At 33.9% G+C, this 27,974-nt stretch overlaps 5 protein-coding genes across 5 annotated transcripts; 1 reads left to right on the top strand and 4 right to left on the bottom strand.

The window, feature by feature from the left end:
- Positions 1-14: 14 nt before the first annotated feature.
- On the top strand, positions 15-5,115 carry LOC110725652 (protein NRT1/ PTR FAMILY 6.2-like). The gene is made up of 6 exons (XM_021905127.1): positions 15-147; positions 298-400; positions 824-1,041; positions 1,149-1,690; positions 2,308-2,660; positions 4,381-5,115. Exons 1-6 carry the CDS (start codon positions 145-147, stop codon positions 4,914-4,916), a joined length of 1,755 nt encoding a protein of 584 aa, XP_021760819.1. The 5' UTR covers positions 15-144; the 3' UTR covers positions 4,917-5,115.
- A 6,268-nt stretch (positions 5,116-11,383) lies between these two features.
- Positions 11,384-13,159, bottom strand: LOC110725651 (probable sugar phosphate/phosphate translocator At2g25520). Its single transcript, XM_021905126.1, has one exon. The coding sequence runs from the start codon at positions 12,913-12,915 to the stop codon at positions 11,860-11,862; it is 1,056 nt and encodes a 351-aa protein (XP_021760818.1). The 5' UTR covers positions 12,916-13,159; the 3' UTR covers positions 11,384-11,859.
- A 3,370-nt stretch (positions 13,160-16,529) lies between these two features.
- LOC110725650 (beta-glucuronosyltransferase GlcAT14B-like) lies at positions 16,530-19,795 on the bottom strand (the record flags this gene model as incomplete). Its single annotated transcript, XM_021905125.1, has 4 exons — positions 16,530-17,685; positions 17,824-17,939; positions 18,022-18,097; positions 19,315-19,795. Coding segments are annotated over 4 exons (1,209 nt in total), but the record flags the coding sequence as incomplete, so codon positions are not given.
- A 1,181-nt stretch (positions 19,796-20,976) lies between these two features.
- Positions 20,977-23,466, bottom strand: LOC110725458 (NADP-dependent alkenal double bond reductase P2-like). The gene is made up of 5 exons (XM_021904933.1): positions 23,210-23,466; positions 22,640-22,820; positions 22,178-22,344; positions 21,865-21,947; positions 20,977-21,599 (listed from the first exon to the last, which is right to left on the bottom strand). Exons 1-5 carry the CDS (start codon positions 23,450-23,452, stop codon positions 21,212-21,214), a joined length of 1,062 nt encoding a protein of 353 aa, XP_021760625.1. The 5' UTR covers positions 23,453-23,466; the 3' UTR covers positions 20,977-21,211.
- A 368-nt stretch (positions 23,467-23,834) lies between these two features.
- LOC110725649 (2-alkenal reductase (NADP(+)-dependent)-like) lies at positions 23,835-26,140 on the bottom strand. The gene is made up of 5 exons (XM_021905123.1): positions 25,806-26,140; positions 25,101-25,278; positions 24,736-24,902; positions 24,547-24,629; positions 23,835-24,319 (listed from the first exon to the last, which is right to left on the bottom strand). Exons 1-5 carry the CDS (start codon positions 26,046-26,048, stop codon positions 23,923-23,925), a joined length of 1,068 nt encoding a protein of 355 aa, XP_021760815.1. The 5' UTR covers positions 26,049-26,140; the 3' UTR covers positions 23,835-23,922.
- Between the last annotated feature and the right edge of the window lie 1,834 nt (positions 26,141-27,974).

Here is a 27,974-nt window from a genome sequence, read left to right as displayed (position 1 = left end):
GCCTATATAAGAGAGACTTCACAAGCTATCTTTATTGTGAGTCCAAGCATATTCAAGCAATCATCTAATATTGTCTCATACAAACAATATTAGCCTCCCTCAACTTCAACTCCTTTTTGGCTGCTTCTTCTAAGGCTACTAAAAATGGTTAGCATTTTTGTCATACTTAATACAAGTATTTTTGTTCAATTGTTCCAAGTATATTTCATCAATTTTATAAAAATCTCATAGGGTATGTATGTACATTAATTTCTTTAATAATCGCGTTAACATATTTGTTTGTTCATCATGGCTCAGGATGGAAAGATGAGTTGGGCTGTTGCTGATGCCCTTGACTATAAGGGTGCCCCTGCAGACCGCTCGAAAACCGGTGGCTGGGTGCCTGCTGCTCTTATTCTAGGTATGTCTTACCCTTCTTTTAGCCTAGAGTTTATGCATATTTTGAGCAATGAGCTTCATTAGGCATCATGTAGTATTAGGTTATTCATGCAAAATAAAAGTTCATTAGAATATTCAAAATAACAAAAAAAAAAAAGGTAACCTTAAAAATATTCCTTCCAAATTATTCTCGTATCAACAAACTTTTTATTTACTCTCTCAAAGATTGGAACATTGGTTACCACTTGGCCCACCCTATTCGAGCATTTTGATCAATTTTAAACATCAATAGATATTATACATATATGTACTAGACCCGAGATTCTCTCTAATAATTAGACGGTCTGAGGGGTTTTGAGAAAGTTGCACGGTAACTTATGAGGATCCAATTTGATTACACTGATACTAATAGTGTCTCTTACTTATGTTGCAATGATAAAAACAGGCATCGAAATGTGTGAAAGGCTCTCCACGATGGGGATAGCAGTTAACCTTGTGACATACCTTGTTGGAACTATGCATTTACCTAGTTCAACCTCGGCAAATGTTGTCACCGATTTCATGGGAACTTCCTTCCTCCTCTGCTTGCTCGGCGGCTTTTTGGCTGATTCCTTCCTAGGAAGATTCAAGACTGTTGCAATTTTTGCAGTGGTACAAGTATTGGTAAGTACTAATAAAGTAACACGCCTTACAATAATTTTATGAATGCATGACAAAATCATAATTGTAACAACTTCTAAAGTCTAACCCGTGTCTTATACATGATTCAGGGGACAGCAATGCTAGCAATCTCAACAAAACTACCCGAGCTAAGGCCACCACCATGTGACTCAAACGAACCTTGCCAAAAAGCAACAGAATTCCAAATGGGAATTCTATACTTAGCCTTATACTTGATCGCCCTAGGCACGGGTGGTCTAAAATCGAGTGTATCCGGTTTTGGAAGTGATCAATTTGATGAGAAAGACGAGAAGGAAAAGGCTCAAATGACCGCGTTTTTTAGTAGATTTTTCTTCTTCATAAGCCTAGGGACTCTAATGGCCGTGACCGTGCTCGTGTGGATACAAGATGAGGTAGGGAGAAGCTGGGCATATGGAATTTGCTCTGTTTCAATGGGTGTTGCTATAGTCATATTTTTGGGTGGTATAAAAAGATATAGGTACAAAAAGAGTATGGGAAGCCCTATTGTTCACATTTTCCAAGTTATTTCAGCTTCTGTTAAAAAGGCTAAGTTGCAATTGCCTTATGATGTCAATTACTTGTATGAGGATGCTCCTGAAGGTCAAAGGGTTCCACACACTCAGCAATTTGGGTAAGTTTCTAAATCAAACAAAATTTACTCATAATATTATTTACTTTATGTGGGTTATATTAGGTCCAAAAAAAGATGTAATGATTTTTGCTTTAAAGATGTTCATATAGGGTCAACTTCTAAAATTCGAGCTTTATTTCCTTGCGACTTTATAAAAATATACGGATAAGGATTTAACAATGATACAATACTCTTACTGGTCGGACTTTATCATAACTAAGCAGAAGGAAGGTTTTACAATAAAAGTATTAGTGATGAGACTTTTCACTTAAATCTTTATTAAAGGATTAACTATGATGATCTTCATATATAGTGGAGTATATCGATCAAAAAAAAAAAGGTTTACACTTTTCATTAGAATTTTTTTGAATAGTGGTTTTGTACTAATAGCAATTACTTTCTTCTTAAATAATTGAAGTTCAATTCAGGATTATCCTATCTACTTGTACATGTACACAACATTTTATTTAACTAGAATAATATTTAGTCAACATATATATAATTATAAATAAGTTACAAAGTAAAATGAAAAAAAAGTCACCCTTATTAATTTAACTTTTGTGTCTTCCTTAAGGTAAAAATTAAATGAATAACGTTTTCATCATGCTTATACATAGGTGCTTGGACAAGGCAGCCATAGTAGCCGAGGGGGACTTTGAGAACATTCCCGGTGGTTCGGCCCCCATGCCCCCGAACCCATGGAAGCTATGCTCGGTGACCAAAGTCGAAGAAGTAAAGATGATGGCACGGTTGCTACCCGTATGGGCAACAACCATCATATTTTGGACAACATACGCACAAATGATCACATTCTCGGTCGAGCAAGCCTTCACCATGGAAAGATCCCTAGGGAGCTTCCAAATCCCAGCAGGCTCACTCACTGTCTTCTTTGTAGCAGCCATTCTACTCAGTTTAGCAGTGTATGACCGTGTCATCGTGCCATTTTGGAAAAAATGGAAAGGCAAAGCAGGTACATACATTGCACCATATACTTCTTCCTTCGTTATTTAATAATTGCAACATATGAAGTTTTACACGTGCTAAGTCACAACTCGTATCAAAGTTGACCAGTATTCATTAAAACAAATTTAACAAAATCTCACCTGGTTGAACATTTTTTTTTAACCTATAACTCACAAAAAATGTTCAAAATTTGATTAGTATCATGTGTTTGGGTTGAATTTTGATATTTATTACTTGCATGTTTTTACCATGATCTTAGTATACATTATGTTGGTACGTGGTCCAAAAAGAGGGTACCAGACCTAATGTTTTTATGTGGCCTTGCTAGGGTGTAAAGAAAGATAGTGTATAGTACTTTGGGACAACCCCCTTTAAAATTATACCAGTACTTTTTTATTTTGGAGGGTTGGTACCATCTTGATTCGGTATCTTGTGACAACACATTAAGGTCTCTAGCCATGATCCCGAGTCTGAAATCATATTCCGTGTTTTGCATGTACCCTAGATTAACCTATATGCGTGGCAAGCCAGGCCAACCAAAATAATTTTATCAGTAAAAATAAGTTCATTATTTAGTTGTTGCATATATATAACGACTTTGAGATTTGATAGGCAAGCAATATATGTAATAATCAATCATAAAGTTTGTTTAATATGAGGTTATATGTTACACTCCTTTAAAAGTGTTTTTAGAGTACACTTGATTTATTTAAGTATTTAGTGAGTATATATTAGATTGAAAGTGGCGAGAAAATTATTAAAATATATGATACTAAAATTCTAAAGACAAGATACTAGCTTATTAAAATGCTTAATATAATGAAAAAGGCAGCATTGTATTATCATAAAAACAATATGTATCTACAGTAGATCCCAATACAATGTTTATGTCTCTATTTCTCCCAATAGACCACATGCATCTCACTATCTTAGGTTATTTATAAATATCATGAGATGCAAGGTACCAAAAATTAGTTGGCTAATATATGCAATTATCACACAAATAATTCATCATCCATAATTGATCCAATAAATTTTCTTTCACACCAAATCTTTAAAGAAAATAAAAGACCTATAATTAAAGAAGGAAATTTTGTGAAAAACTACCTATTATAATCCAGAATTTGCGAGAAACTACCTATTAAAAAAAATGTTGTAATTGACTACCTAATTTTTTAAAAATGTTGTAATTTACTACCTTTACGCCGGATTGTGAATGAGTTTGACCAAAATTCTCCGGCGTTGACTTGGTCACGTGACACTTGGTGAAAGTTAAGGGTCATTAAGTGTCACGTGATGGTCACGTGACCAAGTCAACATCGGAGAACTTTTGTCAAACTCCTTAATAATCCGGCGTAAGGTAGTAAATTACAACATTTTTCGAAAATTAGGTAGTCAATTACAACATTTTTTTTAATAGGTAGTTTCTCGCAAATTTTGGACTATAATAGGTAGTTTTTCACAAAATTTCCATTAAAGAATTAGCCCAAAATACTAATAAAGTGTTGAAAAGTTATGTAGGCGACAAATAAAAAATGTGACTTTCTAGAGAACTTTATGTCTTACTGTGTAGGAGATCGAATTTGTTATCTAGTTTGTTTGTAAATAATAAGATGGAGTATTACTCATTATATTCAACCAAACGACCACTGACATTACAATATCACCGTAAGCAACGTTATTGCAACATGAACACTAACCATATTCATATGATTTTGCATGTATAGGTTTCAGCAGCTTGCAAAGAATATCAATAGGGCTAGTCCTCTCAACACTAGGAATGGCAGCCGCGGCATTGGCTGAAAGAAAGAGATTATCAGTAGCAATAGCAGTAGGAAGAGATGCACAATCACTTCCTATAAGTGTGTACTTCTTAATCCCACAATTCTTCCTAGTTGGTGCAGGGGAAGCCTTCATCTACACCGGACAACTCGATTTCTTCATCACTCAAGCCCCTAAAAGCATGAAAACTATGAGCACTGGCTTGTTCCTTACCACTCTTTCCCTAGGGTTCTTCCTTAGCAGCTTCCTAGTATCGGTCATTAAGGGTGTAACCACTACTCGCGATAGTGAAGGATGGCTAGCCGATGACATCAACTATGGAAGGCTTGATTACTTCTATTGGTTGTTGACTCTACTAAGTTTGGTTAACTTTGGTGCATTTATGATTTGTGCTATATGGTTTAAGCCTCCATCTAAAAAGAATAACTCCATTAGGGTATCGAATGCTAATGGATCATATGGTTCTGAGGAAAGATGCTAGGAGAACAAGGTGGGAAAAAATATATGCAAGTTTTAATATCAAGGGAATTTGGTGAAAATTTGCATTGGGTGTATTTTTATGTGATACTTTGGAGTTAAATTTTTTGAAAGCTTATGCTTTACCTCCAAATTTAATTATCCTTGATGTATAGTTTAATGTTAAATTAATGAATTAAATGGTGTGTTTTAAGCTTGGTTCTTACCCTTCTAAATCATACTTGTGGCATTCTTCTTCCACTAATACAAAGTAACAAAGGTATCTATCCATTTCAATCATTCTTTCTTTTTTTTACCTAAAAGACTTGTGTGATTAGTAAAGGTGAGTTAATATGGACCTTACACTAGCACTATCTAATTATAGGCCCATGAATGGTGAACCATATGTTACGTGAAGTATGTAGATGATAAAGGCAATCTTGAAGGTTAAAACACTTCGATACAGAGTGGTAAAAAAATTGAATCGGACATATAAATGACTTTTATCTATTGGATTACTAAGTAAAAAGTAATCCAACTATTCCCACATAGTTTCAAATAGCCACGTATACATGTTAAATAGATGAATCTGTCTTTTTTTATGAATTAAAAGTACTTGAAGAAGTTCTTTTCGCCAAACCAAGGAAATAATTACAAATAAAACAAAAACCCGAAAGATGTGGAACCAACCCTAAAACGTCCTCCCCTTGAACACGTAATTATTTAGCTTGTAATTGAATTGGTCCACCTTTATTCATAATAGTAAGATGAATGATCCAATTAACCTAACATTCCAACCTCTCATGCATCCATGTCCCCAGGCCAATTCAACTTTTGACAAGTCGGATTTTGAAAGTGAGGGGAAAGAATAAGGAAATCTCTACCCATCCGAGATAAGCCTCCAAGTGGGCTTGATCCCAAACCATATAATTCGCAATTAATTGCAAATCATTTTATTTTCTTCAGACAGATACATGTGGCTTTTGGCCTGACCCATCTTTCTCAAGCATTAAACTCAGCTGCAGCAAATGATCAAGAAATGTGCTGAGTAAACTATTAAAATGTACACACTAGGCCACTAGCAGGAATTCAAAATCAGATTACAATAATGTAGCTCAAGTGTTCCTTAATCAGTAGAGCAATTGTTTTAATCTAATTAGCAGTTCAAATACAATTCATCTGTCATTTTAATTAATTTCTATCATATAAGCTAGTGCATGTTTCCTTGATTTGAAACAACTTATGAAAGAGGGCATGAACACCTATAAAATATATGATACACAATGATTATTTGATATAATTTGATATGATATATGTTAGATGTGGATTAAATAGATAGATTTAGTAGATATTGTATCGTTTTCAATCTAATCTCTCCTTACCAATTTACAACGGGGGCCTTATATTGATAACTTATCCATCAAAACATAAAGAGAAACCTCACGTGGACAATGGTTCTCCCATACTTGTTCTACACCGAAAGGAATTAGATGAGCTAAATTATAGGCAACAACATTCCCATCCCATCTAACATGACACTAAACAATAAAATTAAAGCAAATACAAGAAAGATAAGAATGCACAATTCATCCTGAATCGCATTCATATGTTCATATAAATTAAAGTTTACTACTAGACAAGGTTTTTTTTTTTTTTGAAACCATACTACTATATCAGCTTTGGTAATTAATTTGTCGACGACTTCAATTCACACATAAAATTACTAAAGAATTCTTGAGATAAAAAAGTAGTAGTACATTATTACAAGATTCTATTAGGTCAATGAATGGATACCATGATATCCACATATAGCAAATAAAAACACGAGGTCTTTATTCATTGTAAAACTCTATTTAAATTGATTCTTCATCAAAGTCCAACATTATTGGCTCCATAAAATCAAAAGAATATCTTATCACATATTATTCGACCAATCCAAACAAACTATCTATCAATTATACAAAAACAATAAAAATTGACACATCAAAATTTTGGAAGTTGAAAATTAAAGGGACTAGCACATTATTGAAATATTTCTGCTCATATAATTAATATTGTAGGACGTACACCATGATTTTAAGGTGGGTGTGACTTGTGAGGCTGATTTTCAAGGAAATTTAGTCATTTTAGCCCTAACAATTCCGGCGGCTTTCAAGGTGAGATGGTGCATATATAAAGGGCTCCATCTATATTTGGCAATGAGCTATTAGCTTTTTTCATCAAACTAGTTTTGTGCCCCAGCGATGCCCGGGTAGTCTATGGAATTTTAAGATAAAATTATACTACTATTATAATTTAATTTGATTGAAAATAGAATTCTAAATTAACTCTTTTTGCTACAAAGTCAATATATATTTATCCAACGTGGTATGATACTTGGCGAAAAATTAAAACGCTAAATGATGTTGTCTTGTGGCCTAATTATAAATTTATTACTACGTATTTGGTATTTTATCGAAAATATAACTCTAAACTAATAATCTTATTCTAAAATTTTATCCTAATTTGATTGAAAATAGAATTCTTACCTAATTTTTTTTATCTTATGAAATCTATCCAAGGTGGCGCGACACTTGACGGTTTTTTATCATATGAAGTCTATTTAAATCTATCCAAGGTGGCGTGACACTTGGCGAAAAGTTGGAATGACAAGGGTTGCTATTTCGTGAGCAGGTTAAAAGTTTAGCTTTATATATTAGTTATATGATATGATTGGATTGATCAATAATTTGAGCTTTTTAATTCCGTTGTAATTTAGTTGACACGCTTTTCGATTTCCATGTGTCAATTTACTCACCTAAATTCTTTATAAGAAAATTTGATCATTCATACACTCCTTTTTCCATTTTACTATTTCAATTATGTAAGTTCTCCTGTAAATGACTATAAGACATGTATATTGAAACAAAGGGAATATCAACTATGACATTAGAGTTGAGACGTATATTGGAACAGAGGAAATATCAACTATGACATTAGAGTTGAACCTAAAGTTAATTATTAGGCCTTTAGTTAAAAGGCCCAAATATCTTCTTATATCACCAAAATTTATTGTATTTTGTATTCAAGTAATCCCCGTAAATTACAAATATTTATAAATCTTTTGTTTTTATGGAATGTTGTTTTCTTGCGAATGATTAATGAATAATGATATATATGTGAACATCACCTTTTCTTTCAGATTGACACATACAAATAAACAGTGACTTCATATGTGGTTTAGCTTAGGCTGATTATTCATGTCATGATCTTTGGATCTACTAGTTATAATAACTTAATTATACAATCCAGTTATATTAAGCAGCTAACTTCAAACAAGTTACACCAACAAAGTACATGAAGTTTATTGGTGGATATATTTTAGGAAATTAATAGGATATATTTAGTCGCCATATTTTATGCTTAGTATATATTTTATGCCTAGCATATTATTTTTTTGCCATCATCAATATGAATCAAGTGATTGAGTTTATTCAATTTATCATATCCTCTATATGTTAACAAAGTTTTTCATAACAAAAAGCATCATTCTTGCGCAATCTAATTAAAATTGGTTTTACATTTAATGACACAAATTCGATGAATGAATAATTTCTATCATTTCAATACATAATGCAAAATAACTCTAATCATATGTGATATGTCCTAATAAAATTATGTACTCATCATCCATCATTATATCATTTTCTATGTGAAATACTCTGTATGTAAACCCACGAGTTTTTTTTTTTTTTTTTTTTTTAATTACACATTATTTTCACCAAGTTTCGCAAACAAGCTCCCCATATTCATACTCTTCACTAATGCAGTCACACAGAAAATGCAGTCTTAAATTGAAAAAAATAAAAATAACAATAATAATTTTTTATAAAAAATTATAAAAAAAAATACTGTAGAAATTTAGCAATGATAACGAGGGTCACGTGACAGCTCATAAAGTCAGGCCCCACCTCCCAACTATTGGGAGTATCCGAGTATACAATATTGTAGCTACCTAACTAATGGTCTAAGTGGGCTTTAGCTTTAAGCCCAATTTGCAACTTTTGGGCTTGGAGAATATATTGGGCTATAATGATGCTCCAAACTCTACTGAGGCCCAACAAGGACAGTCCATTAATTAAGTGACTATATAATTAGACTTTTAGGTTTGGAAAAGGAACAATAATAAAGGGAATTTAATATTAGGTGAAGGTTAAGGCTGATAGGTGGATCTCTAACCTACTCACTTGGACAGTGTTAGGTAGTTTATGACATGGCAGAACATATTATAACACTTTTAGACTAATAATAGAAGACTCTTAATTCCAATCTCAACAATCCAATCTAAATGATGAATTTACATTTACCCTAATGAGATCTCCAACCATGATAAATTCCTCATATCTTTAGCATTGGAGAAATCGGCCCAAAAATGTTATGTATTAAAAAACTTGAGCTTTAGAAAATATAACATATATTGTTATATCGTCTATCTCAGTTAACTTACTTTATAAACCAACGCCAATTCAACGCATTAGTCTTGAGACAAATTTAGAAAATATAACATATAAAGAAACTCGAAAAAAACGTACTCAAAATCATATAATGAATTGTTAAAATGGAATAAGTTGAGACGTGCAACCTATTCATTATAAATGTTATTGTACATTTTATTTTATCACGAAGATAAAAATCTTTTATTATGCTACCACCCACTCAATGAAAGAATTACTTGCACTTTAGAATCCAATAGTTAGGGACTTATAGTCTTTAAGAGACTCTAATGTCATTACTCATTTGTCAGTTTAAGGAGTGGAAAGTGAAGTTACTAAGCAACAAGTCAACTACACCAAACATTAAAATCAATCAAGAGTGAAGAGTTAGCAATAACTCCACTTCTTCATTAGAGTGAATATGACATCTTTAAAAGTGCCAAAGAAACCAACTCATTTTGACTGCGATTTTTCCTAACACTAAAAGAATATCACGGGTATTATCTAAGACTTTTAAGAACGTGGTCTTTAGTTAACTAGTACGAGTACTAGTCTTCACTTATATTTATATAGCAGAACATTCAAATTTCGTTAAACTTCTTGGATTAGTTGGATTATCACTATCAAGAGTATCAACATTGCCCAATTTTCCTGTAAATAACTCGAGTTCGAGCACGACTAATTAAATTTAAAATCACATTTAGAATATGAGGTTGAAGATTATGGGTAATGCTCAATTAGATATGATCATTAACTCAAGTACATTCACAAGCGACCTATATAAAATTCGTATAAATGTTTAGTTTAAAATGTTTGATAAATTGTTAATAAGTTATTACCAACTTGACATATTGTATTATTTTGGACTAAACGAGCTTAGACAAATTAAATCCCAAAGCCACAAAAGGTGAGAAAAATATTTTAATAACTTAGGCTCAATAACTTAATCAGTCAAGTAGTCAACCTTGGACAATTATTTCTAAATAAATTATCTTAAACAGATTCTGTGAGTTCACCTTAAGGCTTAATCGATCCGAATGAGACTGAAACCTTGAACATGACCACGCCGTAACACTTAGGTCAACTCGTCTCGACTTATTTACACCCTTACATAAAACCGTTCCTTTAAATGACGATATATAGTCTCTAAGCAGATGATCAAATGCTTAACAACCCTCTAACACTTCACAGTTAATGGGAATTGTTCGCAATCAATCCTAATCAATTTTGCTACCAAAAAAAGAATGAGACCTTAAATCACCTTAACTCATAAACAGAGTATAGTGATCCTAGCACTAATTCTTTAAGCACTCAAAAAGCATATTACTGAAACTCTACTCGTTCATACCTAATTCAGCATTCTATAGGCAGAGAATCACTCAAAAATCACTTAACAATTCCAGCATAGTAGCACTAACTAAATGAAGAAAAAACTTGTAAATGTTAACAAAGTGTCAAACACTCAACAATCTTTCAATGATTTGTATAATAAAATGGATTATTTCTTAAGAACCAATCATAACAAGATTGAGAAAAGGTAATTAGAAAGAGATAGATAAGAAAGGCAATAAATGTGACAAAAAATAATGAATGTCATGAGAAGTGTGATTGAGAATGCAAGGCATGCGGTCTAACAAGCAAAGCATGTGAAGACAGCGTCATTATGAGCAAATTCCGCGCTTTTGGCTCAAAATGAAGTGTGGAGTGTCCATGATCTAACACGAGTATAGTTAAGTTAAAACGGAAAATGCGAGCAACATGGTCGTAAAACTACAGAGTACAGACTACAGCTGGTTTAGTTAAGACAGTCACTAGCTTCTCATGGAAGAGAAGATTCAAAAACAAAGGACAAATCTAAGCTTACCAAACACATTCCACATGCATCATGCCAAAATCATAAACGATACAAAGATATTAATATAAGTGGAAACGAGACGATTGCGTGCCTATTACAGCTAAGCTGTCAATGAAATGCACGCAAAAGAACCAACATAGAGGAGATGAAGAAACAACAATCCAATGAAGTATTACAATAGATAGATCTGAATAGAATAGATATAATTTAAACTCCCTCCAACAATAATAAGAGTACTGAAACATAAACAAAAGTAACAAAAAGATGAAAATGGCTTAAGGAAGCTCGTACAATGGCTCTCTAGCAACTAAGAGCAACCTCGAAACTGAGCCTCGAGCCTCCTACATTACCATTCCATAAAAATGTAAAGATAATAAGTAAACCTAGTAAGAGCTAACACCACATAGAATGACTACTAACCAATAACAATATTCATAAACTAAGACTAAATACGCGATTCCAATCAAGAACTCGCATTATCCGGATTATACTACTACCTAAAACCCTCCTCATTGAATCCTCACACTAAACCCTTGAAGCTCAAACTCCTCAAATCATAAGAATCATTATCATCATCATAAATGAAACGAGCATTGCATTGCATAACCAAGGATTGGATTGGATTGGATTCGACGAATGAATCAATCAGATTGATTGTCATTCCTCCTACCAAGTCCATCACCATCCCTCTCCTCAAGCAACCTACCCTGCTCATCATCAGCCTGAACCGTCTTCTTCTGCGCGTCTTTCGCCTTCAATGCCTGCAACTTAGAGTGATTGTAGTACCCAACACCCAAAAATGCCAACCCATACCCAAACAAATTGATAGGGGTAACAGTATCCTTAATCACAGACCACGAAAACGCAATCAACAACCAATCTTTAACAACCCCAGCAACATTCATAGTCAAAGCAGATGTCTTCCCAACAAGCAAGAACACAGCAAGATTCAAAGCAAAAGCACAAACAGAATTCGTCCCAAATATAAACCAATCTAGATGAAAACTCGACGAATCCCTTAGAATTGGGTACTCAACAATCATCCAAGGAATTGATAGAAACACCAAACAACAAGGAGCAACATAATAAAGCGATGTAATCGGATTAAAACTAATACCCTTTGAAGTTAACAAGATCTGAATCATTACCAATCTAGTAGCTTCAAATGCAACTGCCCCCAATTGTAGGGTTACACCCCAAGCATCAAATTTGGCCTCACCATAAGCAGCAATCGCAACCCCAAATGAAATCGACATCATATTTGCCATCGTTTCGCCTCGAAAGCTCTCCTTCTTAAACATAACTCCAATTGAATATACAGCAACAGGCATCAAAGCCTTCAACATTTGAATGAATGAAACACTCAAATAGATGTAAGCCGAATTAGAAAGCCACAATGAAAATGCATATAAAGCACCAATTGGAACAACAGAAGAGAGGTAAACCTCTCGAGACATCGAAACAGGCTCAACTAATTTCAACACTTTGACAAGAATAAAAGCAAGAGATGAACAAAATGTCATGTGAATCATGGTGAGAGAAATTGGGAATGGCCAATTATACATCTTTCGATCTAAGATGTATTTGTTGTAAACAATTACAGTGAAACTCAAGAAGATCCATATTGCTACATAGGTGTAAGATAATACTATCTTCTTAATCACACCATCACTCAAAGATCCGTTTCCACTAGACATGATTGGTATCTTTTCTGGGTTTGATTAAAATTCCCCTGTTTTTTTCTGGATTTTCTGGGTGAAAAATATTTAATTTTTGGGAAAAAGAGATGATTTTGAGGAACACCCAGATTATAATTTGGGGATCTGAAGAGAAGAGAATGTGATGTGTGAGGATGAAATCTGAGGGATGAAGTAGAGGGAGGAGAGAGAAAACGGAGGAGAGCGTTACAATGGGGGAGAGAGTTTATTGGGCTTTTTTGGGCCTTTTTGAGTTGATACAAAATAAAAATAAAAATAAAAATAAAAATAAAAAAAAAGTAAAAAAAAGTAAAAATTCTAAACTCAGCTTTCTTTTAATTGAATTTTTTAATTGTATTTTTGTCTTTTTTTGTTATAATTTGACATTGAGATTTGGAATTTTTTGTAGAAATAAAAATAAAAATAATGGTGGGTAATTAACAAATTTATTTTTTTACTCCGTAATTTATTTTGGGGATGGTTGACTGAAAAAGGGTGGGTAACGTGAGAAATGGGCTGCGTTTAATTAGAGAAATAAATTTCATAGGGGTTAGAAATTTTTATTGAACAAAGGAAAGATGTAATGGAGCTTCTTGATTGTAGCTTTAATTCTTTATGGGACACTCAAAGTTGCAACTTTGAGAACCAAATGGAGATTATGTCCATGTCCCTCCCCAAGTGCCCAACAATAATGACGTTTATGTGGTAAAATTATGGGTAAGTTGTAAAAAATTGAAGTTGGTGCTATAGAAAAAACGATTATCATAGTAAATTATTTTTAAAGGAAATTGATAAACATAGCTCCATGAATAAGAGCCAAGATGGTCATACTATTAGTTAGGGTCTGTTCTCTTACGTTAAAATTCAGTTAAGTTCAGTTCGGTTCAGTTTAGCTCAGCTCAGTTCAGTTCAGCTCAGCTCCTAATTTCCTTCTCTTATAAAATATTCATTTCAGTTCAGTTTAGTTCAGGTCAATTCAGTTCAGTTCAGCTCCCAGTTCAGTTCATCTGAATTCAGTCAATGAGAACAAGCCCTTAGTTGATACAGCAAAGTAACAAAGAAGTCTCAATACCAAATTACCAACAAAACTTAAATTACTTAGGGCGTGTTTGGCATCGTTTTTTGTTTTTAGTTTTATGTTTTTTTTAACCAAAAACAAGGAAAAAAAAAAAAGGTGTTTCCACTATTCTGCTGTCAGTTTTCAAAATTATCATGATTTTAACAAGTTTGTTTAATTTTTAATTCATTATATGACACATATCATATGATTTTAAAAAACATAAACCAAAAAAAAAAAAAACCACAATGATGTCAAACGAAGCCTAAGTTTGCATTTGTTGTCAGTGGTATTTAGTACTCCATATTACGAGTACTATTCCAAAAAAATACGTAAAAAATAAATAAAAATTAAAATAAAAAAAAAGCAGTGCGAGTACTCCATATTAATGAAGAAGTGTTTTGATAGTAGGATGGTACCAATTATGCGTGACTTAGTATCAAAATGGCATTATTAAAGCCATGAATGACTCAAGCTTATAAATGCTAATTAAAGGGCTTTTATTTATCTTAAACAAATCGTATCATACTAGAATATTTATAAAAAAAAAAAAAAAAAAAAAAAAAAAAAAAAAAAAAACTCCAGCTTTCCTACGTAGTACTGTACAAAAGTATAAAGTATAAAGCAATACATACGTCCTACGAAATAAATGGTGGGTCAAACGCCATTTTGCGATTTGCTGTGCACACGTGTCATATGAAGACACTTGTCATAAAGGAATTAAAAGGAAATCAGGAAAAATGATTAATTTATGGTCCTTAGATTTTTTTGGTTCTTGATTTTGCCATGAACATAATGATGTATTCGTACTATTCGATTTTTTTTTTTGGGTACTTAAGAAAGCCACAAGAACGGGTGATGAGAATCGATCCCAAGATCTCTTGGAAGAGGAAGGAGAGCTCTAACCACTTGAGCTATCCCTCACTCTCATTCGTATTATTGGATTTAACTATACAAGTTTGACGTGAAATTATAGAAAACAAAATTAACATGGAAAATAAATTAATGAAATAAAATTCCAATAATCTTGCCGACTCTGTCGGTGAAGAAATTTCAAAGTCATTTGGTCTACTTTGAGAATATTGTAAGCTAACTACCAATATTTATTTGCTTTATAATTCACCTATTTTTCTATTCTTTTGGACTGGATCTCATTCTCTTCACTTTTTAGTTCTAGCCAAGAACTTTTAATAACACTTAAAAGTATTTTATATTTTCAAAGAAGGTTATTTACTTTCTTAGATTTGTTAATCATCCACTTTCTCATTCAAAAATAGTAGTCACGTATATGGAGAGTTATTTAAAATTACTCAAGACAATACATTTTTATGGTATTATTATGCGATTATATATAATTGAATTTTACCAATTATGTTGTACACACTATTCATAGTAGGGAGTAAAGGGTAATTTAGTACGAGTAGTATTAAAAATCAAGCAAAACTTAATTTAATGATTAGGTTTGTCATCTCACAACGAATAAAACCTCATTGGAGACACATTAGAGTAGGGATTTCCTTCCCTCCCTTCCTTCCAAAGAGTTTAGCCCGCTAACCTGACTCACGAGAGATTTTAGTAGTATAAAGCTATAAACAAGTGAAACAATTTGATTCCCCTTATTTCAAGATATTGTTTATGGTAAACAAATTCTAAAGATTTCCGATTCATTTGATAGGAGAAATAGATAGCTTAATGTTTAATGTTTTCAGTATTTCGCGGATTTCTCTTAGAGAAGAAGTCCTAATACATCATCGTTAGAAACAAAATTGCATACAGTGTTTTATACTACTGAAAGTTCTAATAGTACTACTGAGATAATATTTTAAAATACTACTAAGATGTACAGTAATACTAAAAATGTTCAGTTACTAGTTACTACAATACTACGTACTATATTACCTCATAACAATACTTTCAAAATGTCATTATTTACAAAAATTGTCATTGTTATGTTTTTTATTGTGTCTAACTATGATATATTAGGACTTCCTCTTAGGCACAAATGATATTTCTACTTTGACGAAACTTGACTTGTCTTGCTAATATATGGCCTTTAAATTAAAATACTAAAAGGTCAATTTAACTTACAACAATAATAAGTTTAAATAAGTTATGATTAATTAATTCTATAAATGATAAGTTCAAACAAATTATGATAAGTAAAAATTACTCGAATAAAATACAATCTTAATTAGAAGATAAACTCATAAACACAAGTTCAATTCGATTGAAGAGATGGGATAGATAAACTTGGGCTCCATGGAAAACAATTAAAACACGGACCTAGCTTAATCTGTGCTTTGTGGTATTTGTGGACTATGGCCCAAGCCCAAGCCCAAGCCCAACGAATTACAATGCCAAAGTTTAAACATTATTTGCCTTATTTTCCTCTTAAATGAGTTAAATCATCTCAAAAAAATTTAATAATCTACATCAAAATACCAAGAGTCCAAAACATTTACCAAGATTTTGTATCAACATTCAAATCCTACTGCCTTCATCCAAGCGCTTAAAGATCCTTCCCAATAATTTCGAGAATCAGAGGTACTAAAGTTAATTCCAAATATTAGTAGTATTTGAGTACAGCATACCATATGTATGAAGCAAATACATCCTTCAATCTCACATTAAATTTTATCATCCAATAGCTAATGAAAAATACAAGTAGGGAAAGCAAACTAACCAATGTATTTTACTCGCGCCATTATTTCAAGCTGTAGGCTTGGTAGACGAGGGTTGATTTGGTAAATGAGTGATGAAACAATGTACACGAATCAAGTATATTGAAGAATATGGCCTAGGCGTGCAAAGGAGTATGTGAACCACTATAACCGTGCACCTTGCTAGGCTAAACCTTCATATTCAGTAGATAGGTAATTGGAGCATGGGTCGTACTACTGGGGAGTTGAAGCATACTTCATATCATATGAATGAAACAGAGATTTGGAGAAAGACTATACCATTGATCGAATATACAAAAACCAATATCCATGTAATCCATCTATATGTTGCAACTAATTTCACATCTCAAAAAGTAAACTGACCTGAAAGATGAAGCAGGGACAGTAAACTAGCCAGTATAAATATATATCTATCAGTTCTTATTTTCTGTTGGTGCTCAGTATTCATTTGAACCAAGAAAAAACTGTGTGAAGTGGGAGATTCAGAGACTGAAAATCATAATGGAATTGAGGTGCATTGCCTTGGATAAAAATTTTCCTTCGATAATAGTTTTTTAATGAGGCGTTTGAGCCTATCAGCACCAGGACCTGGCCTAAGTTCAATCGTGCCATTTACCACTGAGAAAGACAGAGAACCATCTGTACTGTTTTCATTTTCTCTGACCAACCATTTTCCGGGCACAAACCCATTGTCATCACTTCCCAAAAGCTCAGTGTCAATCTTATTCATCACAGCTTCTTTCCTACCGAATTTCCTGGCAAAGGGGGCATTGCTTTCCACCATTTTCTCATAGTCATCAACTGTCAGAAAATGTGGATGTTGCTTAGGAGGGTTATCCCATGATATGAAGTGAAGGTCGTGGTTCACTGTCGTGTTCTTAAAGTCCTCAACATTACAGATGACGGTGTGAAAATACCCCTCAGGTGAGGAAAGAAAGTTGGCATAATACATTAAAACTGTCCTCGGGAGGTTGTCCCATCCCCATAGGCAATACTCAACAAAAGGCCGAGAAAGCATCATCCAAGCAGAACCTGAAAGTGAAATGATATATGTCAAAATACAAGAGCAGATCCAATCTAGTTCTCTTAAACATCATATTATCCTAGACTTTTAAGTTTGAACTCTTTGAGTATAAATCGTTACTTTTGGGTTTTCCAACCAAAGTATACCTGTGTATAATTTAAATGCTGTAGGAATGCCTCTTTTTTCAGGGACCCAATAGACATCAGATTTTTGAGTGCTGTATAGCCCAGGGTCGATTATAACAGGTCTTGCTCTCTGGTATCTGTTGATAGATAAGAGAATGTTCACTCAGGTTCAAGAACTGTTGGATTAAAAACACCTAGAAGAAAAGATGAGCCACATACTCTTTCCACCCAATGTCACTAGTATGCTCAATAAAATTAAGTTCTCTTGGTATGGTTGATAATACATGTAGCAAATCTGTTGCACAAAATTAGAAAGAAAGTAGGAAAAATTAACTGTAAAGAAACTGAAGATGGCCAATATCCATTTAGAATAATATGAGTAGGTAACAAGCAGGAAGTCGTAAAGTAGAGCATGCACCGTCAAACTCAAACATTACCAAATCTAAACAGCGACTACAATACTTGATTAAGAATGCGACAAATTGGCACACTTTGACAGATTATGCCTTCATACAATTAGGTTGGAGACGGTTATTCCTAGACATTTCTGTATATATTATCATGCTGAGATTGAAAAGTCTAGGTACCACTCCTGCTAGCATGTAACAAAATGAATCCTTCCTAAAATGAACATTTTGAACAAAAAATCCAGAGTCCAAATATTATAACTTTTCAGTTTCTAGCTAAACAATAGTAACTTGCTACGAGTGCAATACACCTATCTTCAACGGAAACTTGTCGCCTCATGTAGACAAATCTATCCATGGATCATCTTGTATTTTACCTTGTTTTTCTGGCTACACAACAAATCAATTATTCATTCTAATCCAACATTTTACTAATTCTATAACATGAGAAGATATGATGCCTATCCACGTGAGGCCATACATTCCCTGACAGACAGCTTCACTAATCTTAAACTAACATTAAACTATAGCCATTAAGAATAATATCACTACCATTAGTATAAAAAAAAATGCTAAAAGTGATCACCAAAAGCTTACATTAATTTTCTATACCTCAGGACACCAAAGATAGATACACTAAAAGAGAATATATGCCATTATATGCCCACCCAAAAAAAGAGCTAAAGATAAGTGCTTTACTTCAATTGTAAATCAGCCAAGTTACCAGATTCTAGCATTGAAATGGCAACTTTTACAACTATAGAGAATATATAAATGCAATGTAGAATCAAGCTCAAGCAATTAAAATTGTCATTAAACCTCAAATTTAGCATTTGTTCATGTACTCCACAAACTAATTACATAATAATTACCAATTCCATAGACTAATCAGTCTATTACTTTATTTTCAAGTAGGAAAGAAAACACAACCTGAATTATTCTTGACAAGAATAATAAGACAAACCTACCAATACATGATTACAAACATGACAAAAACTATAATCAATACCAACAAACAAACCAAGAAAACAACAAATTCCAACAACATGAAATTCCCAAGAAATTTCAACTGTTTTTAATAATTTACTTAAAAGTGACAACTTACCATCCTGAGTTACTAGAGGATAATCAGAAGCACTCAAATTGATGAACCAATCCCAAGTACCACCTTCCTTCAACAAAATAGCCATAGCATGAAGTGTATTGCTTACCATAGTGGGGCCCCTATAAGTAACCAAATTACTCTTTGCCACAACTCTAACATTTCCCATATCTCTAAAAACACTTTCTCTCTCTACAAAATCCATTAAATCCAATCTTTCATCAGGTGGAGCTTCTAAATCAAGATGAACAGCATACTGATTTAAGGGATGATACAGAGCTTTTAATGTTCTTTTCAAACTTTCACCATCACCCCTTGAACCAGAGATCAAATAAGCAATTTTTGGAATTGGGTTTTTGGAAATTGGTGAAATTTTCAACTTTGATTCAACAAATTCTGGGGTTTGAGGGTTTTTTTTGATGGAATTGATGGGTTTTGTAAAATGGGGTTTTTGAGTTAAATGAAGTGAAAATAGAGAGTAGGATTAAGAAAGGAAGTAATAATAGAAAGAACCATTTCTTCCTTTTTTGGATTTGTGTTAATTTGTTGCTCAAATCCATGTTGATTTTGTTGCTAATTCTGCAAATTACATTGGAATTTGGGGAACAAAAAATTAATTAAAATTTTGGGAAGTTTGTAGTTGTTGTTGGGTATTAATTTGTTGATTCAGGTGAAAAGTATGAGGAATTTAATTTGGTGAAGTGGGTGAGTGGTGGTGCGATAAAATATGGTGGTTGAAAGGTGTGATTATAAATCATAAAAATGATGGGGAAAAAAAATCAAGATGTTCTTTACTACTACTGTTGGTGATGATGTGCTGAATTTTAGAGTCAATTCATTTTTAATTGGAGAAAGAGAGAAAAGGCTTGAAAAAGGTGGACTTTGTGCAAGACTTTGTATGGGAATATATAAGTAGGGTTGTACAAAAAGTAAGGAGAGGACTCACTCGAGTTACTTTATTATTCGGCAATGGTAAAGTGGTGGGGTATATAATCAAAATTGCGAAGAGGATCATTGTTTTGGGACTCCGGATGGTACAAATTCAATTATGTACCCAAGTGTAATTAAAAATAGTTATCGAGTGTAATTAAACATAGTTATCGACTGTAATTTAAATGGTGTATGTGTTACACTGTTATATTTATACATAGTTAGAAATTTTAGAACTCTTAGAAGAAGCATGTAAGATTGTAGGTGCACCGTTGCCACTATGACATAGGCCAATAAAGTAATTGGATGATTGGATTAAACCATGAATAAAATCAACCATCTTTAGATCATAGGATAGAGGTGTTTGTTTAGGGGAAAGGGGAAAGGAATAGGGATAAAGAAATGAAGATGTAATAAGTCTTACGTTAGTTTAATGGGATATGGATTAGAGGGGGATAGTTAGGATGAAAGTGTATAGAGTTAGGAATATGAAAAAAGGGAGATGAAAAGATAATCTTACCAATGATAAAAGAAAGATATATACTCAAGAAATGGAGTGTTAGAAAGGATAATATGAATTACAAGCTAGTAGTAATTTTAATTTGCTGGACTTGAATCTCTTCAACTTGTTCCTGTTATTCACCTCATATCAAGGGCCTATTTTGATTTACTGAGATGAACTGAACTAAACTAAATTGTGCTGAAATATTTATAAAAGAAGGAAATTAGGAACTGAACTAAATTGAAATTAAGCTGAATATATAAAAACAGGTCTTATACATTGAGGTGAATCTAACAACCACTCACTTGATAATGTTTTTTCTTTTATATACATGTACATTCATTGAGAAAACACTCTATTTCAAGTGAAGAGTACAAAACTTAATACTATTCTCATTACCAACTCCCAAATAAGAGTAAACCCTTAGAATCAACTGGGAAAGGATGGAGTAAACAAAACTCGAATAAGTTAATCATCCGCGATTTTAACAATAGTCTTGCCAATGTTACGGCCACGAAAGAGACCTACAAAAGCAGAAGGGATGTTCTCTATACCAACATGTATATCTTCAAGCACCTGCATTTGACCTGCTTTGAGGTAGCTTGATGTTGTGGATACAAATTCTGCGAAATTATGCTCATCACTGTAATCGTTACCAAGATATCCTTGAATGGTGATCCGCTTATAAATGATGTCGATCATGTCGGGACCGCCTTTTCTCTTAGTAGGATCGGTGTACTGAGACATAACACCACATGCAACCACTCTACCAAAGGGGTTCATGTTTGCAACAGCAGCTTCTAGCATCTCACCACCCACATTGTCAAAATATATGTCAATTCCTTCTTGGAAGTACCTACATTTGGTTTATACACCCAATTCAATATTAATTAGATGGTGTGTTATTTGTTATGTTCACGTTTAAATTATCGTTATAATAATCATCTAAGATCCATATCACCACATAATAATACTACGTATGTGATACGACCAAACCACAAAATATCTCTTAAATATTGCTAAGCATGCACGTGCTCATTTTTTTTATTCTACGTGTTACACTAGGTGAAAAAAAGGATGTTGTTAGTTTGTTACAATTAAGGATTAGATACGAGTATGACCTTTGAAGAGCCAATTTCAAGTCACTCTCTTCTTTATAATTGAATGCACCATCAAAGCCAAGTTTTTCCTGTAAAATAGCAACCTGAATAATAAAACAATGGTAGTAGATATAATTAGTAATAAAAAAAAATGAAGATAATAATAAGAATCAAATTTTGAACAAACTAAGGACATGTTCTGATTTATTGAAGTGAACTGAATTGTCTATGAGAGAAGAAAATTAGAAACTAAATTGAATTAAAATTAAGCTAAAGAGAATAGTTCCTGATAAATCAAAAGCTAAGTATGTAAAAAAATAAATCACTAGCTAACCTTTTCAGTGGAACCTGCGCAGCCAACAACATAGCAACCAAATAATTTAGCGTATTGTCCTACTAAACTTCCAATAGATCCTGAAGCAGTTGATACAAATATCCTCTCTCCCTTCTTTGGTTTGCCTACTTTAAATAGCCCAGCATATGCTGTGAGTCCGCTAACTCCTACAAACACATTATAATATATATATATATATATATATATGCGTATTACTTTCATCAAAATCAGAGGAAATCTCCTACTTCCAACCATTTGTAGACGGTGGAGCTCAAATTTATTATCTCAAATTCAAAAGTTAAGTTTCTCATCATCCATCTACACCGAGTAATATTTTATAATTACCGATATCAACTTTAAAGTACATTGCAAACATTTTACTGAATATTACACATAGTAGGCGTGATATCATAAAATTTAGCTAGCATGTAAAATATGAAAAGGAACAAAGAGAGTACGTACTAAGTATTCCAAGGTGATACGATAAGGGAAATTCCGTAGGATCTAATAATTTTTGCAACAAATTGAGATCCTCCACCACGACATATAGTGCCCAATTCAATAGTCCAGTAATTAAGTCATCCTTTTGGAAGTTAGGATGCCCTGAAGCCACAACTTTTCCAACTCCATATCCATCAATTAACTGTTGTTACCAAAACATTACAAATTTAATTAAAACATTCATTCCACTTTCAAATAAAAGTAACAAAATACTCTGTGTATAATTGAATTGTATGCAAAATGCAAATATCTAAAGGTTTAGAGCAAAAGAATAGCCTAAACTTAAATTTGTTTTTATCTATAAACAAAGATTAAATACTTAAAAAAAAAAAAAAAAAAAAAAAAAAGATATTCATTGAGAATAGCATGTGCATACTACCTCAAGTATTATTTACACTGAAAATAGATATTCACTTGAACAAATTTATCCTCATTACCATCATTTATACTAGTAATAGTTAAATAGCCGTAAAAATGTAAACTATATAAGTCGATCGTATGCTAGCTTTCGAGGGGTTAAAAAGACATTACCTTGCCAGGAACCAATTTGAAAGCCACAGCTACTGAATTTTGAGAAGTACTAAAACTCTTCATGCGATTAAGTTGGTAAGGATCCATTGAAAGTTGAAGACATTTAACAAGGACACTGTTGGAGCCTGGTTTAATTAATGATGTGCTAATATTTGTAGTTAAAACCTCAAAATCATCTTCATTTGGTGCTCCTTCTATGCTATGCTTTATTGTCATAATCTGATTGCTTAAGATTTCTTCCATTTTGTTTGAGCTAATCATCAATTAACATGTTTTTATTGGCAATCTTAGCTTAATTTAGATATATATTACCAATGTACCAAGTGCTAAAGTCTACAACTAACCACAAGTTGTGTGGTCCTTAGTGCAAACATGATGTATGGCTATTATTTAAGATTTATGGTTGAAAGTTCAATCCTCGGAGAACTTTGAAGGAGGAGATCAACACACGATTTATTAGAAAGAATGTTAGTAACAATGCTTGAACTCATGACCTCAATTTTATTTTATTTTTTTGGTATGTGAAAATTAGATATATCAAAAGAAAATACACATTGGGAATGTACACTAGTATAGAGTACAAAACTTTATTTTATTCTCATTACCAACTTAAACCAGATAAAGGTAAACACTTAGAATCAAGTTCGTTTATTTATTAACAATTGTTTTGTTGATTGGGAATGTAAGGAATACGTGAAACTCGAATAAGTTAATTAATCATCCGCAATTTTAACAACAGTCTTGCCAATATTACGACCACAAAAGAGACCTACTAAAGCAGAAGGGATGCTCTCTAAGCCAACATGAATATCTTCAAGCACTTGCATTTGACCTGCTTTGAGGTAGCTTGATGTTGCTGATACAAACTCGGCAAAACAATGTCCATCCTCTTGAAAGTCGTAATCGGTACATAGATATCCTTGGATGGTGATTCGCTTATAAACGACGTCGATCATGTTAGGACCGGCTCTTCTCTTAGTAGGATCGGTGTATTGAGACATAACACCACATGCAACCACTCTACCAAAGGGGTTCATGTTTGCAATCGTAGCTTCTAACATCTCACCACCCACATTGTCAAAATAGATGTCAATTCCTTCCGGGAAGTGTCTGCATTATTTGGTTTAAAAACCCGATAAATTGTGTGTTACTTCCACCTTTTTACGTCAATCCTCAAAAAAATTAAAAGTATCGACATAATCATTTAAATAACACCGTATAATAATATGTGACCAGACTACAAGATGTTCTTAAATTATTGTTAAGCATGCTGACATGTGCTCATATAAATATATGTTTCGCTAGGTGAAAAAAAGGTTTTGTTATATATATATAACCTTTGAAGAGCCAAATTCAAATCACTCTCTTCTTTATAATTGAATGCATCATCAAAGCCAAGCGTTTCCTTTAACATAGCAACCTACATATTGTAACAATGGTACGGTATTAATAGATACAATTAGTAAAGATTGAAACGAGGATAATAAGCATCAATTCTTGAAAAAGAAAATAAAAAACTAGCTAACCTTTTTAGTGGAACCTGCGCAACCAACAACATAGCAGCCAAATAACTTAGCATATTGTCCAACTAAATTTCCAACAGACCCTGAAGCAGTTGATACAAATATCTTCTCTCCCTTCTTTGGTTTGCCCACTTTGAAAAAACCGGCATATGCTGTGAGTCCACTGGTTCCTACAAACACATAATAACATATGCAAATTACTTTTGTCTAACCCATCCACCAAAGAAAGTGGAGGATAGCTCGGGTGGTAAGAGTTTCCCTCCTCCCATTTTCAGAAAACCTGAAATCAATTTTCATCCCCGACTCTAAATACCAACCAAAAAAAAACATCTACAAAAGAATTGTTACAAAGTAGTAGATATATATACCAAGAATTCCAAGGTGGTATGACAAGGGTAATTCCATAGGATCTAATTTTCTCAACAAATTGACTTTCTCCACCACAGCATATTGTGCCCAAATCACTAATCCAATAACTAAGTCACCCTTTTGGAATTTTGGATGCCCTGAAGCCACAACTTTTCCAATTCCATTTCCGTTAATTGGCTGCCATTAAAAAAAAAAAAAAAAAAAAAATTAAACATCTATTCCGTTCTTCACTTTCAAAAATTAATACTCTGCATGTATAAAACATAATATAGCCCGCAGTTCACTAACTATATAATATAATAAGAAGTCAAATGAATTGTTGCAAATAATTAATAATTTAAATCTTTTCTTATTCTTATAGATTAAATGCAAAATTTTGCAAATTTCCAAGGGTTTTTAGGCCTAAAAAAATACTACGTATTATCTTAAATGTTTTGATCTACCAGAGTAGATTAAACTTGAATTATTGTAACTAGATTTATTAGTCAAGCCAATAAAATTAGCTCAAAAAAAGGTAAGCTAAAGCCAACATAACAGTCCATGAGACCGTAGTATTACCTGCCATAATTTATTCTACTATCATTTCTCATATAAATCGATGTACAAATTTATTATCATTACCATCATTTATCAAACAGGTCGTAAAAGTAAATCTGTATTTGTTAAACGCTTTCAAGCAAATCAAGTAGCCGAAACAACATTACCTTGCCAGGCACCAATTTGAAAGCCGCAGCTACTGAATTCTGAGAAGGACTGAAACTCTTCATGCGATTGAGTTGGTAAGGATCCATTGAAAGTTGAAGACATTTGACGAGGACATTGTTAGAGCCTGGCTTAATGGATGATGTGCTAATATTTGTAATTAAAACCTCAAAATCATCCTCTTTTGGTGCGCCTTCTATGGCGTGCTTGATTGTCACAAACTTATTGCATAAAATTTCTTCCATTTTGTTTGAGCTAATTCTCTTACTTGTGATTATAAAAAAATAATAATAAATTCTCTTATTACTAGTTAGTTGTTGCACATGTTTTTATTGTATTTTTGGGTCTCAAAATTGTGGCCCTTATAACACTTTCGTTCTGATATATCAAGTGTTGCATGTGTGGCTATTATTTCATGTTACTATGCCACTATGCATACTAGATTACTAGGGGATTCGAAAACCCAACTTCTTATAAGAAGAATGGTTATTTAACCATTTACGAAGTAAGTCAATTATCATCTATGTTATGAATATGAAAATAAATGTACATATTTGATATTCACTAGTAATAATTAAAGTAGCAACCCGGTGCAACGTCTGGGCTACACACTAGTTAAGTATAAAAAGAAGAAAGTATATAATATAGTCCTTTCCATCTTAAATGTTCATCCTGTTGAGGGTAAAAATACCTCGTGTATGTGGACCAATCCCATAGTGACACGTGTCACCACGGGAAGATGCCACGCAATCCAGAGTTCTTAAGGTCTCAGGCCAATCCCATAGTGACACGTGGCCCAGTTATAGGGTGACACGTGTCACCACGGGAAGATGCCATGTGTTTAGGCAATATGATTCTTCTTTAAAATCAACACGCCAAAAAGCCCTAACAACGTCAGGGCCCAAATCCCGAGAAATGACAATGAAAGCCGTAAAACGGCGCCCCCGGAGTGGCACGTGGCATTCGTTGATTGCGCAGCCAATCACGTCACGCAAATCTAGGGTATAAACCCTAGAGAGGGGCACGAGTCCCACCCCTATAAATACCCCAATCATTTATGATGGGAGGGGATTCAAACAATTGAAAACAACAGAGCATTAAATAGCTCCAACTTCTCTCTACTTTCTCTCTCTAGCCTTTTCCGTTCTGATCACTGACTTGATCGTCGGAGGCGAATATTCCGTTGATCGGAATATTCGTTGTTTTGCAGGTGGGACTAACTCATTGCCAGCAGAGCGTGACCAGTATCCCAGGAAATCCAAAAAAGACCTGAAACATTTGGCGTCGTTTGTGGGGATACTCGTACGTTATGGCGATAGACGGTCAGACTCCTAATCCAGGCGAGGATGGACATGTAGAGGATATAATCCCTACGATCCGTACTAGCGATCCTCTGATAGCTACATTTGAAGAAGCTGATGACCCTCTTGTTACAGCAGCCTCTCTTAAGGCCGCGCTTAACAAACTCAGAAAGGAAATTGAAGACGGAGCCTCTACCTCTAGGCAGCCGCCCAGGAGAGAGGAACAGAGGGCTCCAAGAAAGACACACAGCAAAACAGTCCATGCAACGGACGCTGGAAACACTCCATTTCGAAGGCCGACTGGAAGGTCCCCGAGAGTACCGCGGACTAATTTCTCTGACTTGCTGGCGAAAACGCAGTCGGCTGGGGGAGGGGTAGGCAGCCTCGAAGAGAGGAGCCTGAGTCGTCCAGACGATGGAAGGACGCAAGGGATTACCTTCGGCATAAGCAGAGGGAGCGCGCCGCCTACTCTGACACGGCCTCAACCCCGACAATGCCGGATGATTTTTCACATCATTCTCTTTCCCAGCATACCAACACGGCCATCTCCAGTGGAAGTCAGGCAGTTCGCACCCCAACTCCTATTCCAGTCTTCCATGCTCTAACTCCTATTCCAGCCCAATCACTGCAATATCAACCTCAGGCGTTCAATGGCTTGATGCAGCCAAACCCCCAGGCATACGGACAGTATGGGCCATATGGGCAGGTGTACGGACAAGCTCCCTATCTGGCTGGACCGTCCGTGCAACCGCAACCCATCGATTGGCAGATGCGCCTACTTACTCTGGGAGATAAGCCGCCCCCGTTTTCACAAGACATTTTAAATGCCCCTCAGCCACCAAAGGTGAAGACTGTACTTGTGGGAGCTTA

The sequence above is a fragment of the Chenopodium quinoa genome, unplaced genomic scaffold (genome assembly GCF_001683475.1).
Source record: "Chenopodium quinoa cultivar QQ74 unplaced genomic scaffold, ASM168347v1, whole genome shotgun sequence".
NCBI classification, from domain to species: Eukaryota; Viridiplantae; Streptophyta; class Magnoliopsida; order Caryophyllales; family Amaranthaceae; genus Chenopodium; species Chenopodium quinoa.
Note: the sequence above shows the minus strand (reverse complement) of the source record. Positions and strands in the feature narration are given on the sequence as shown.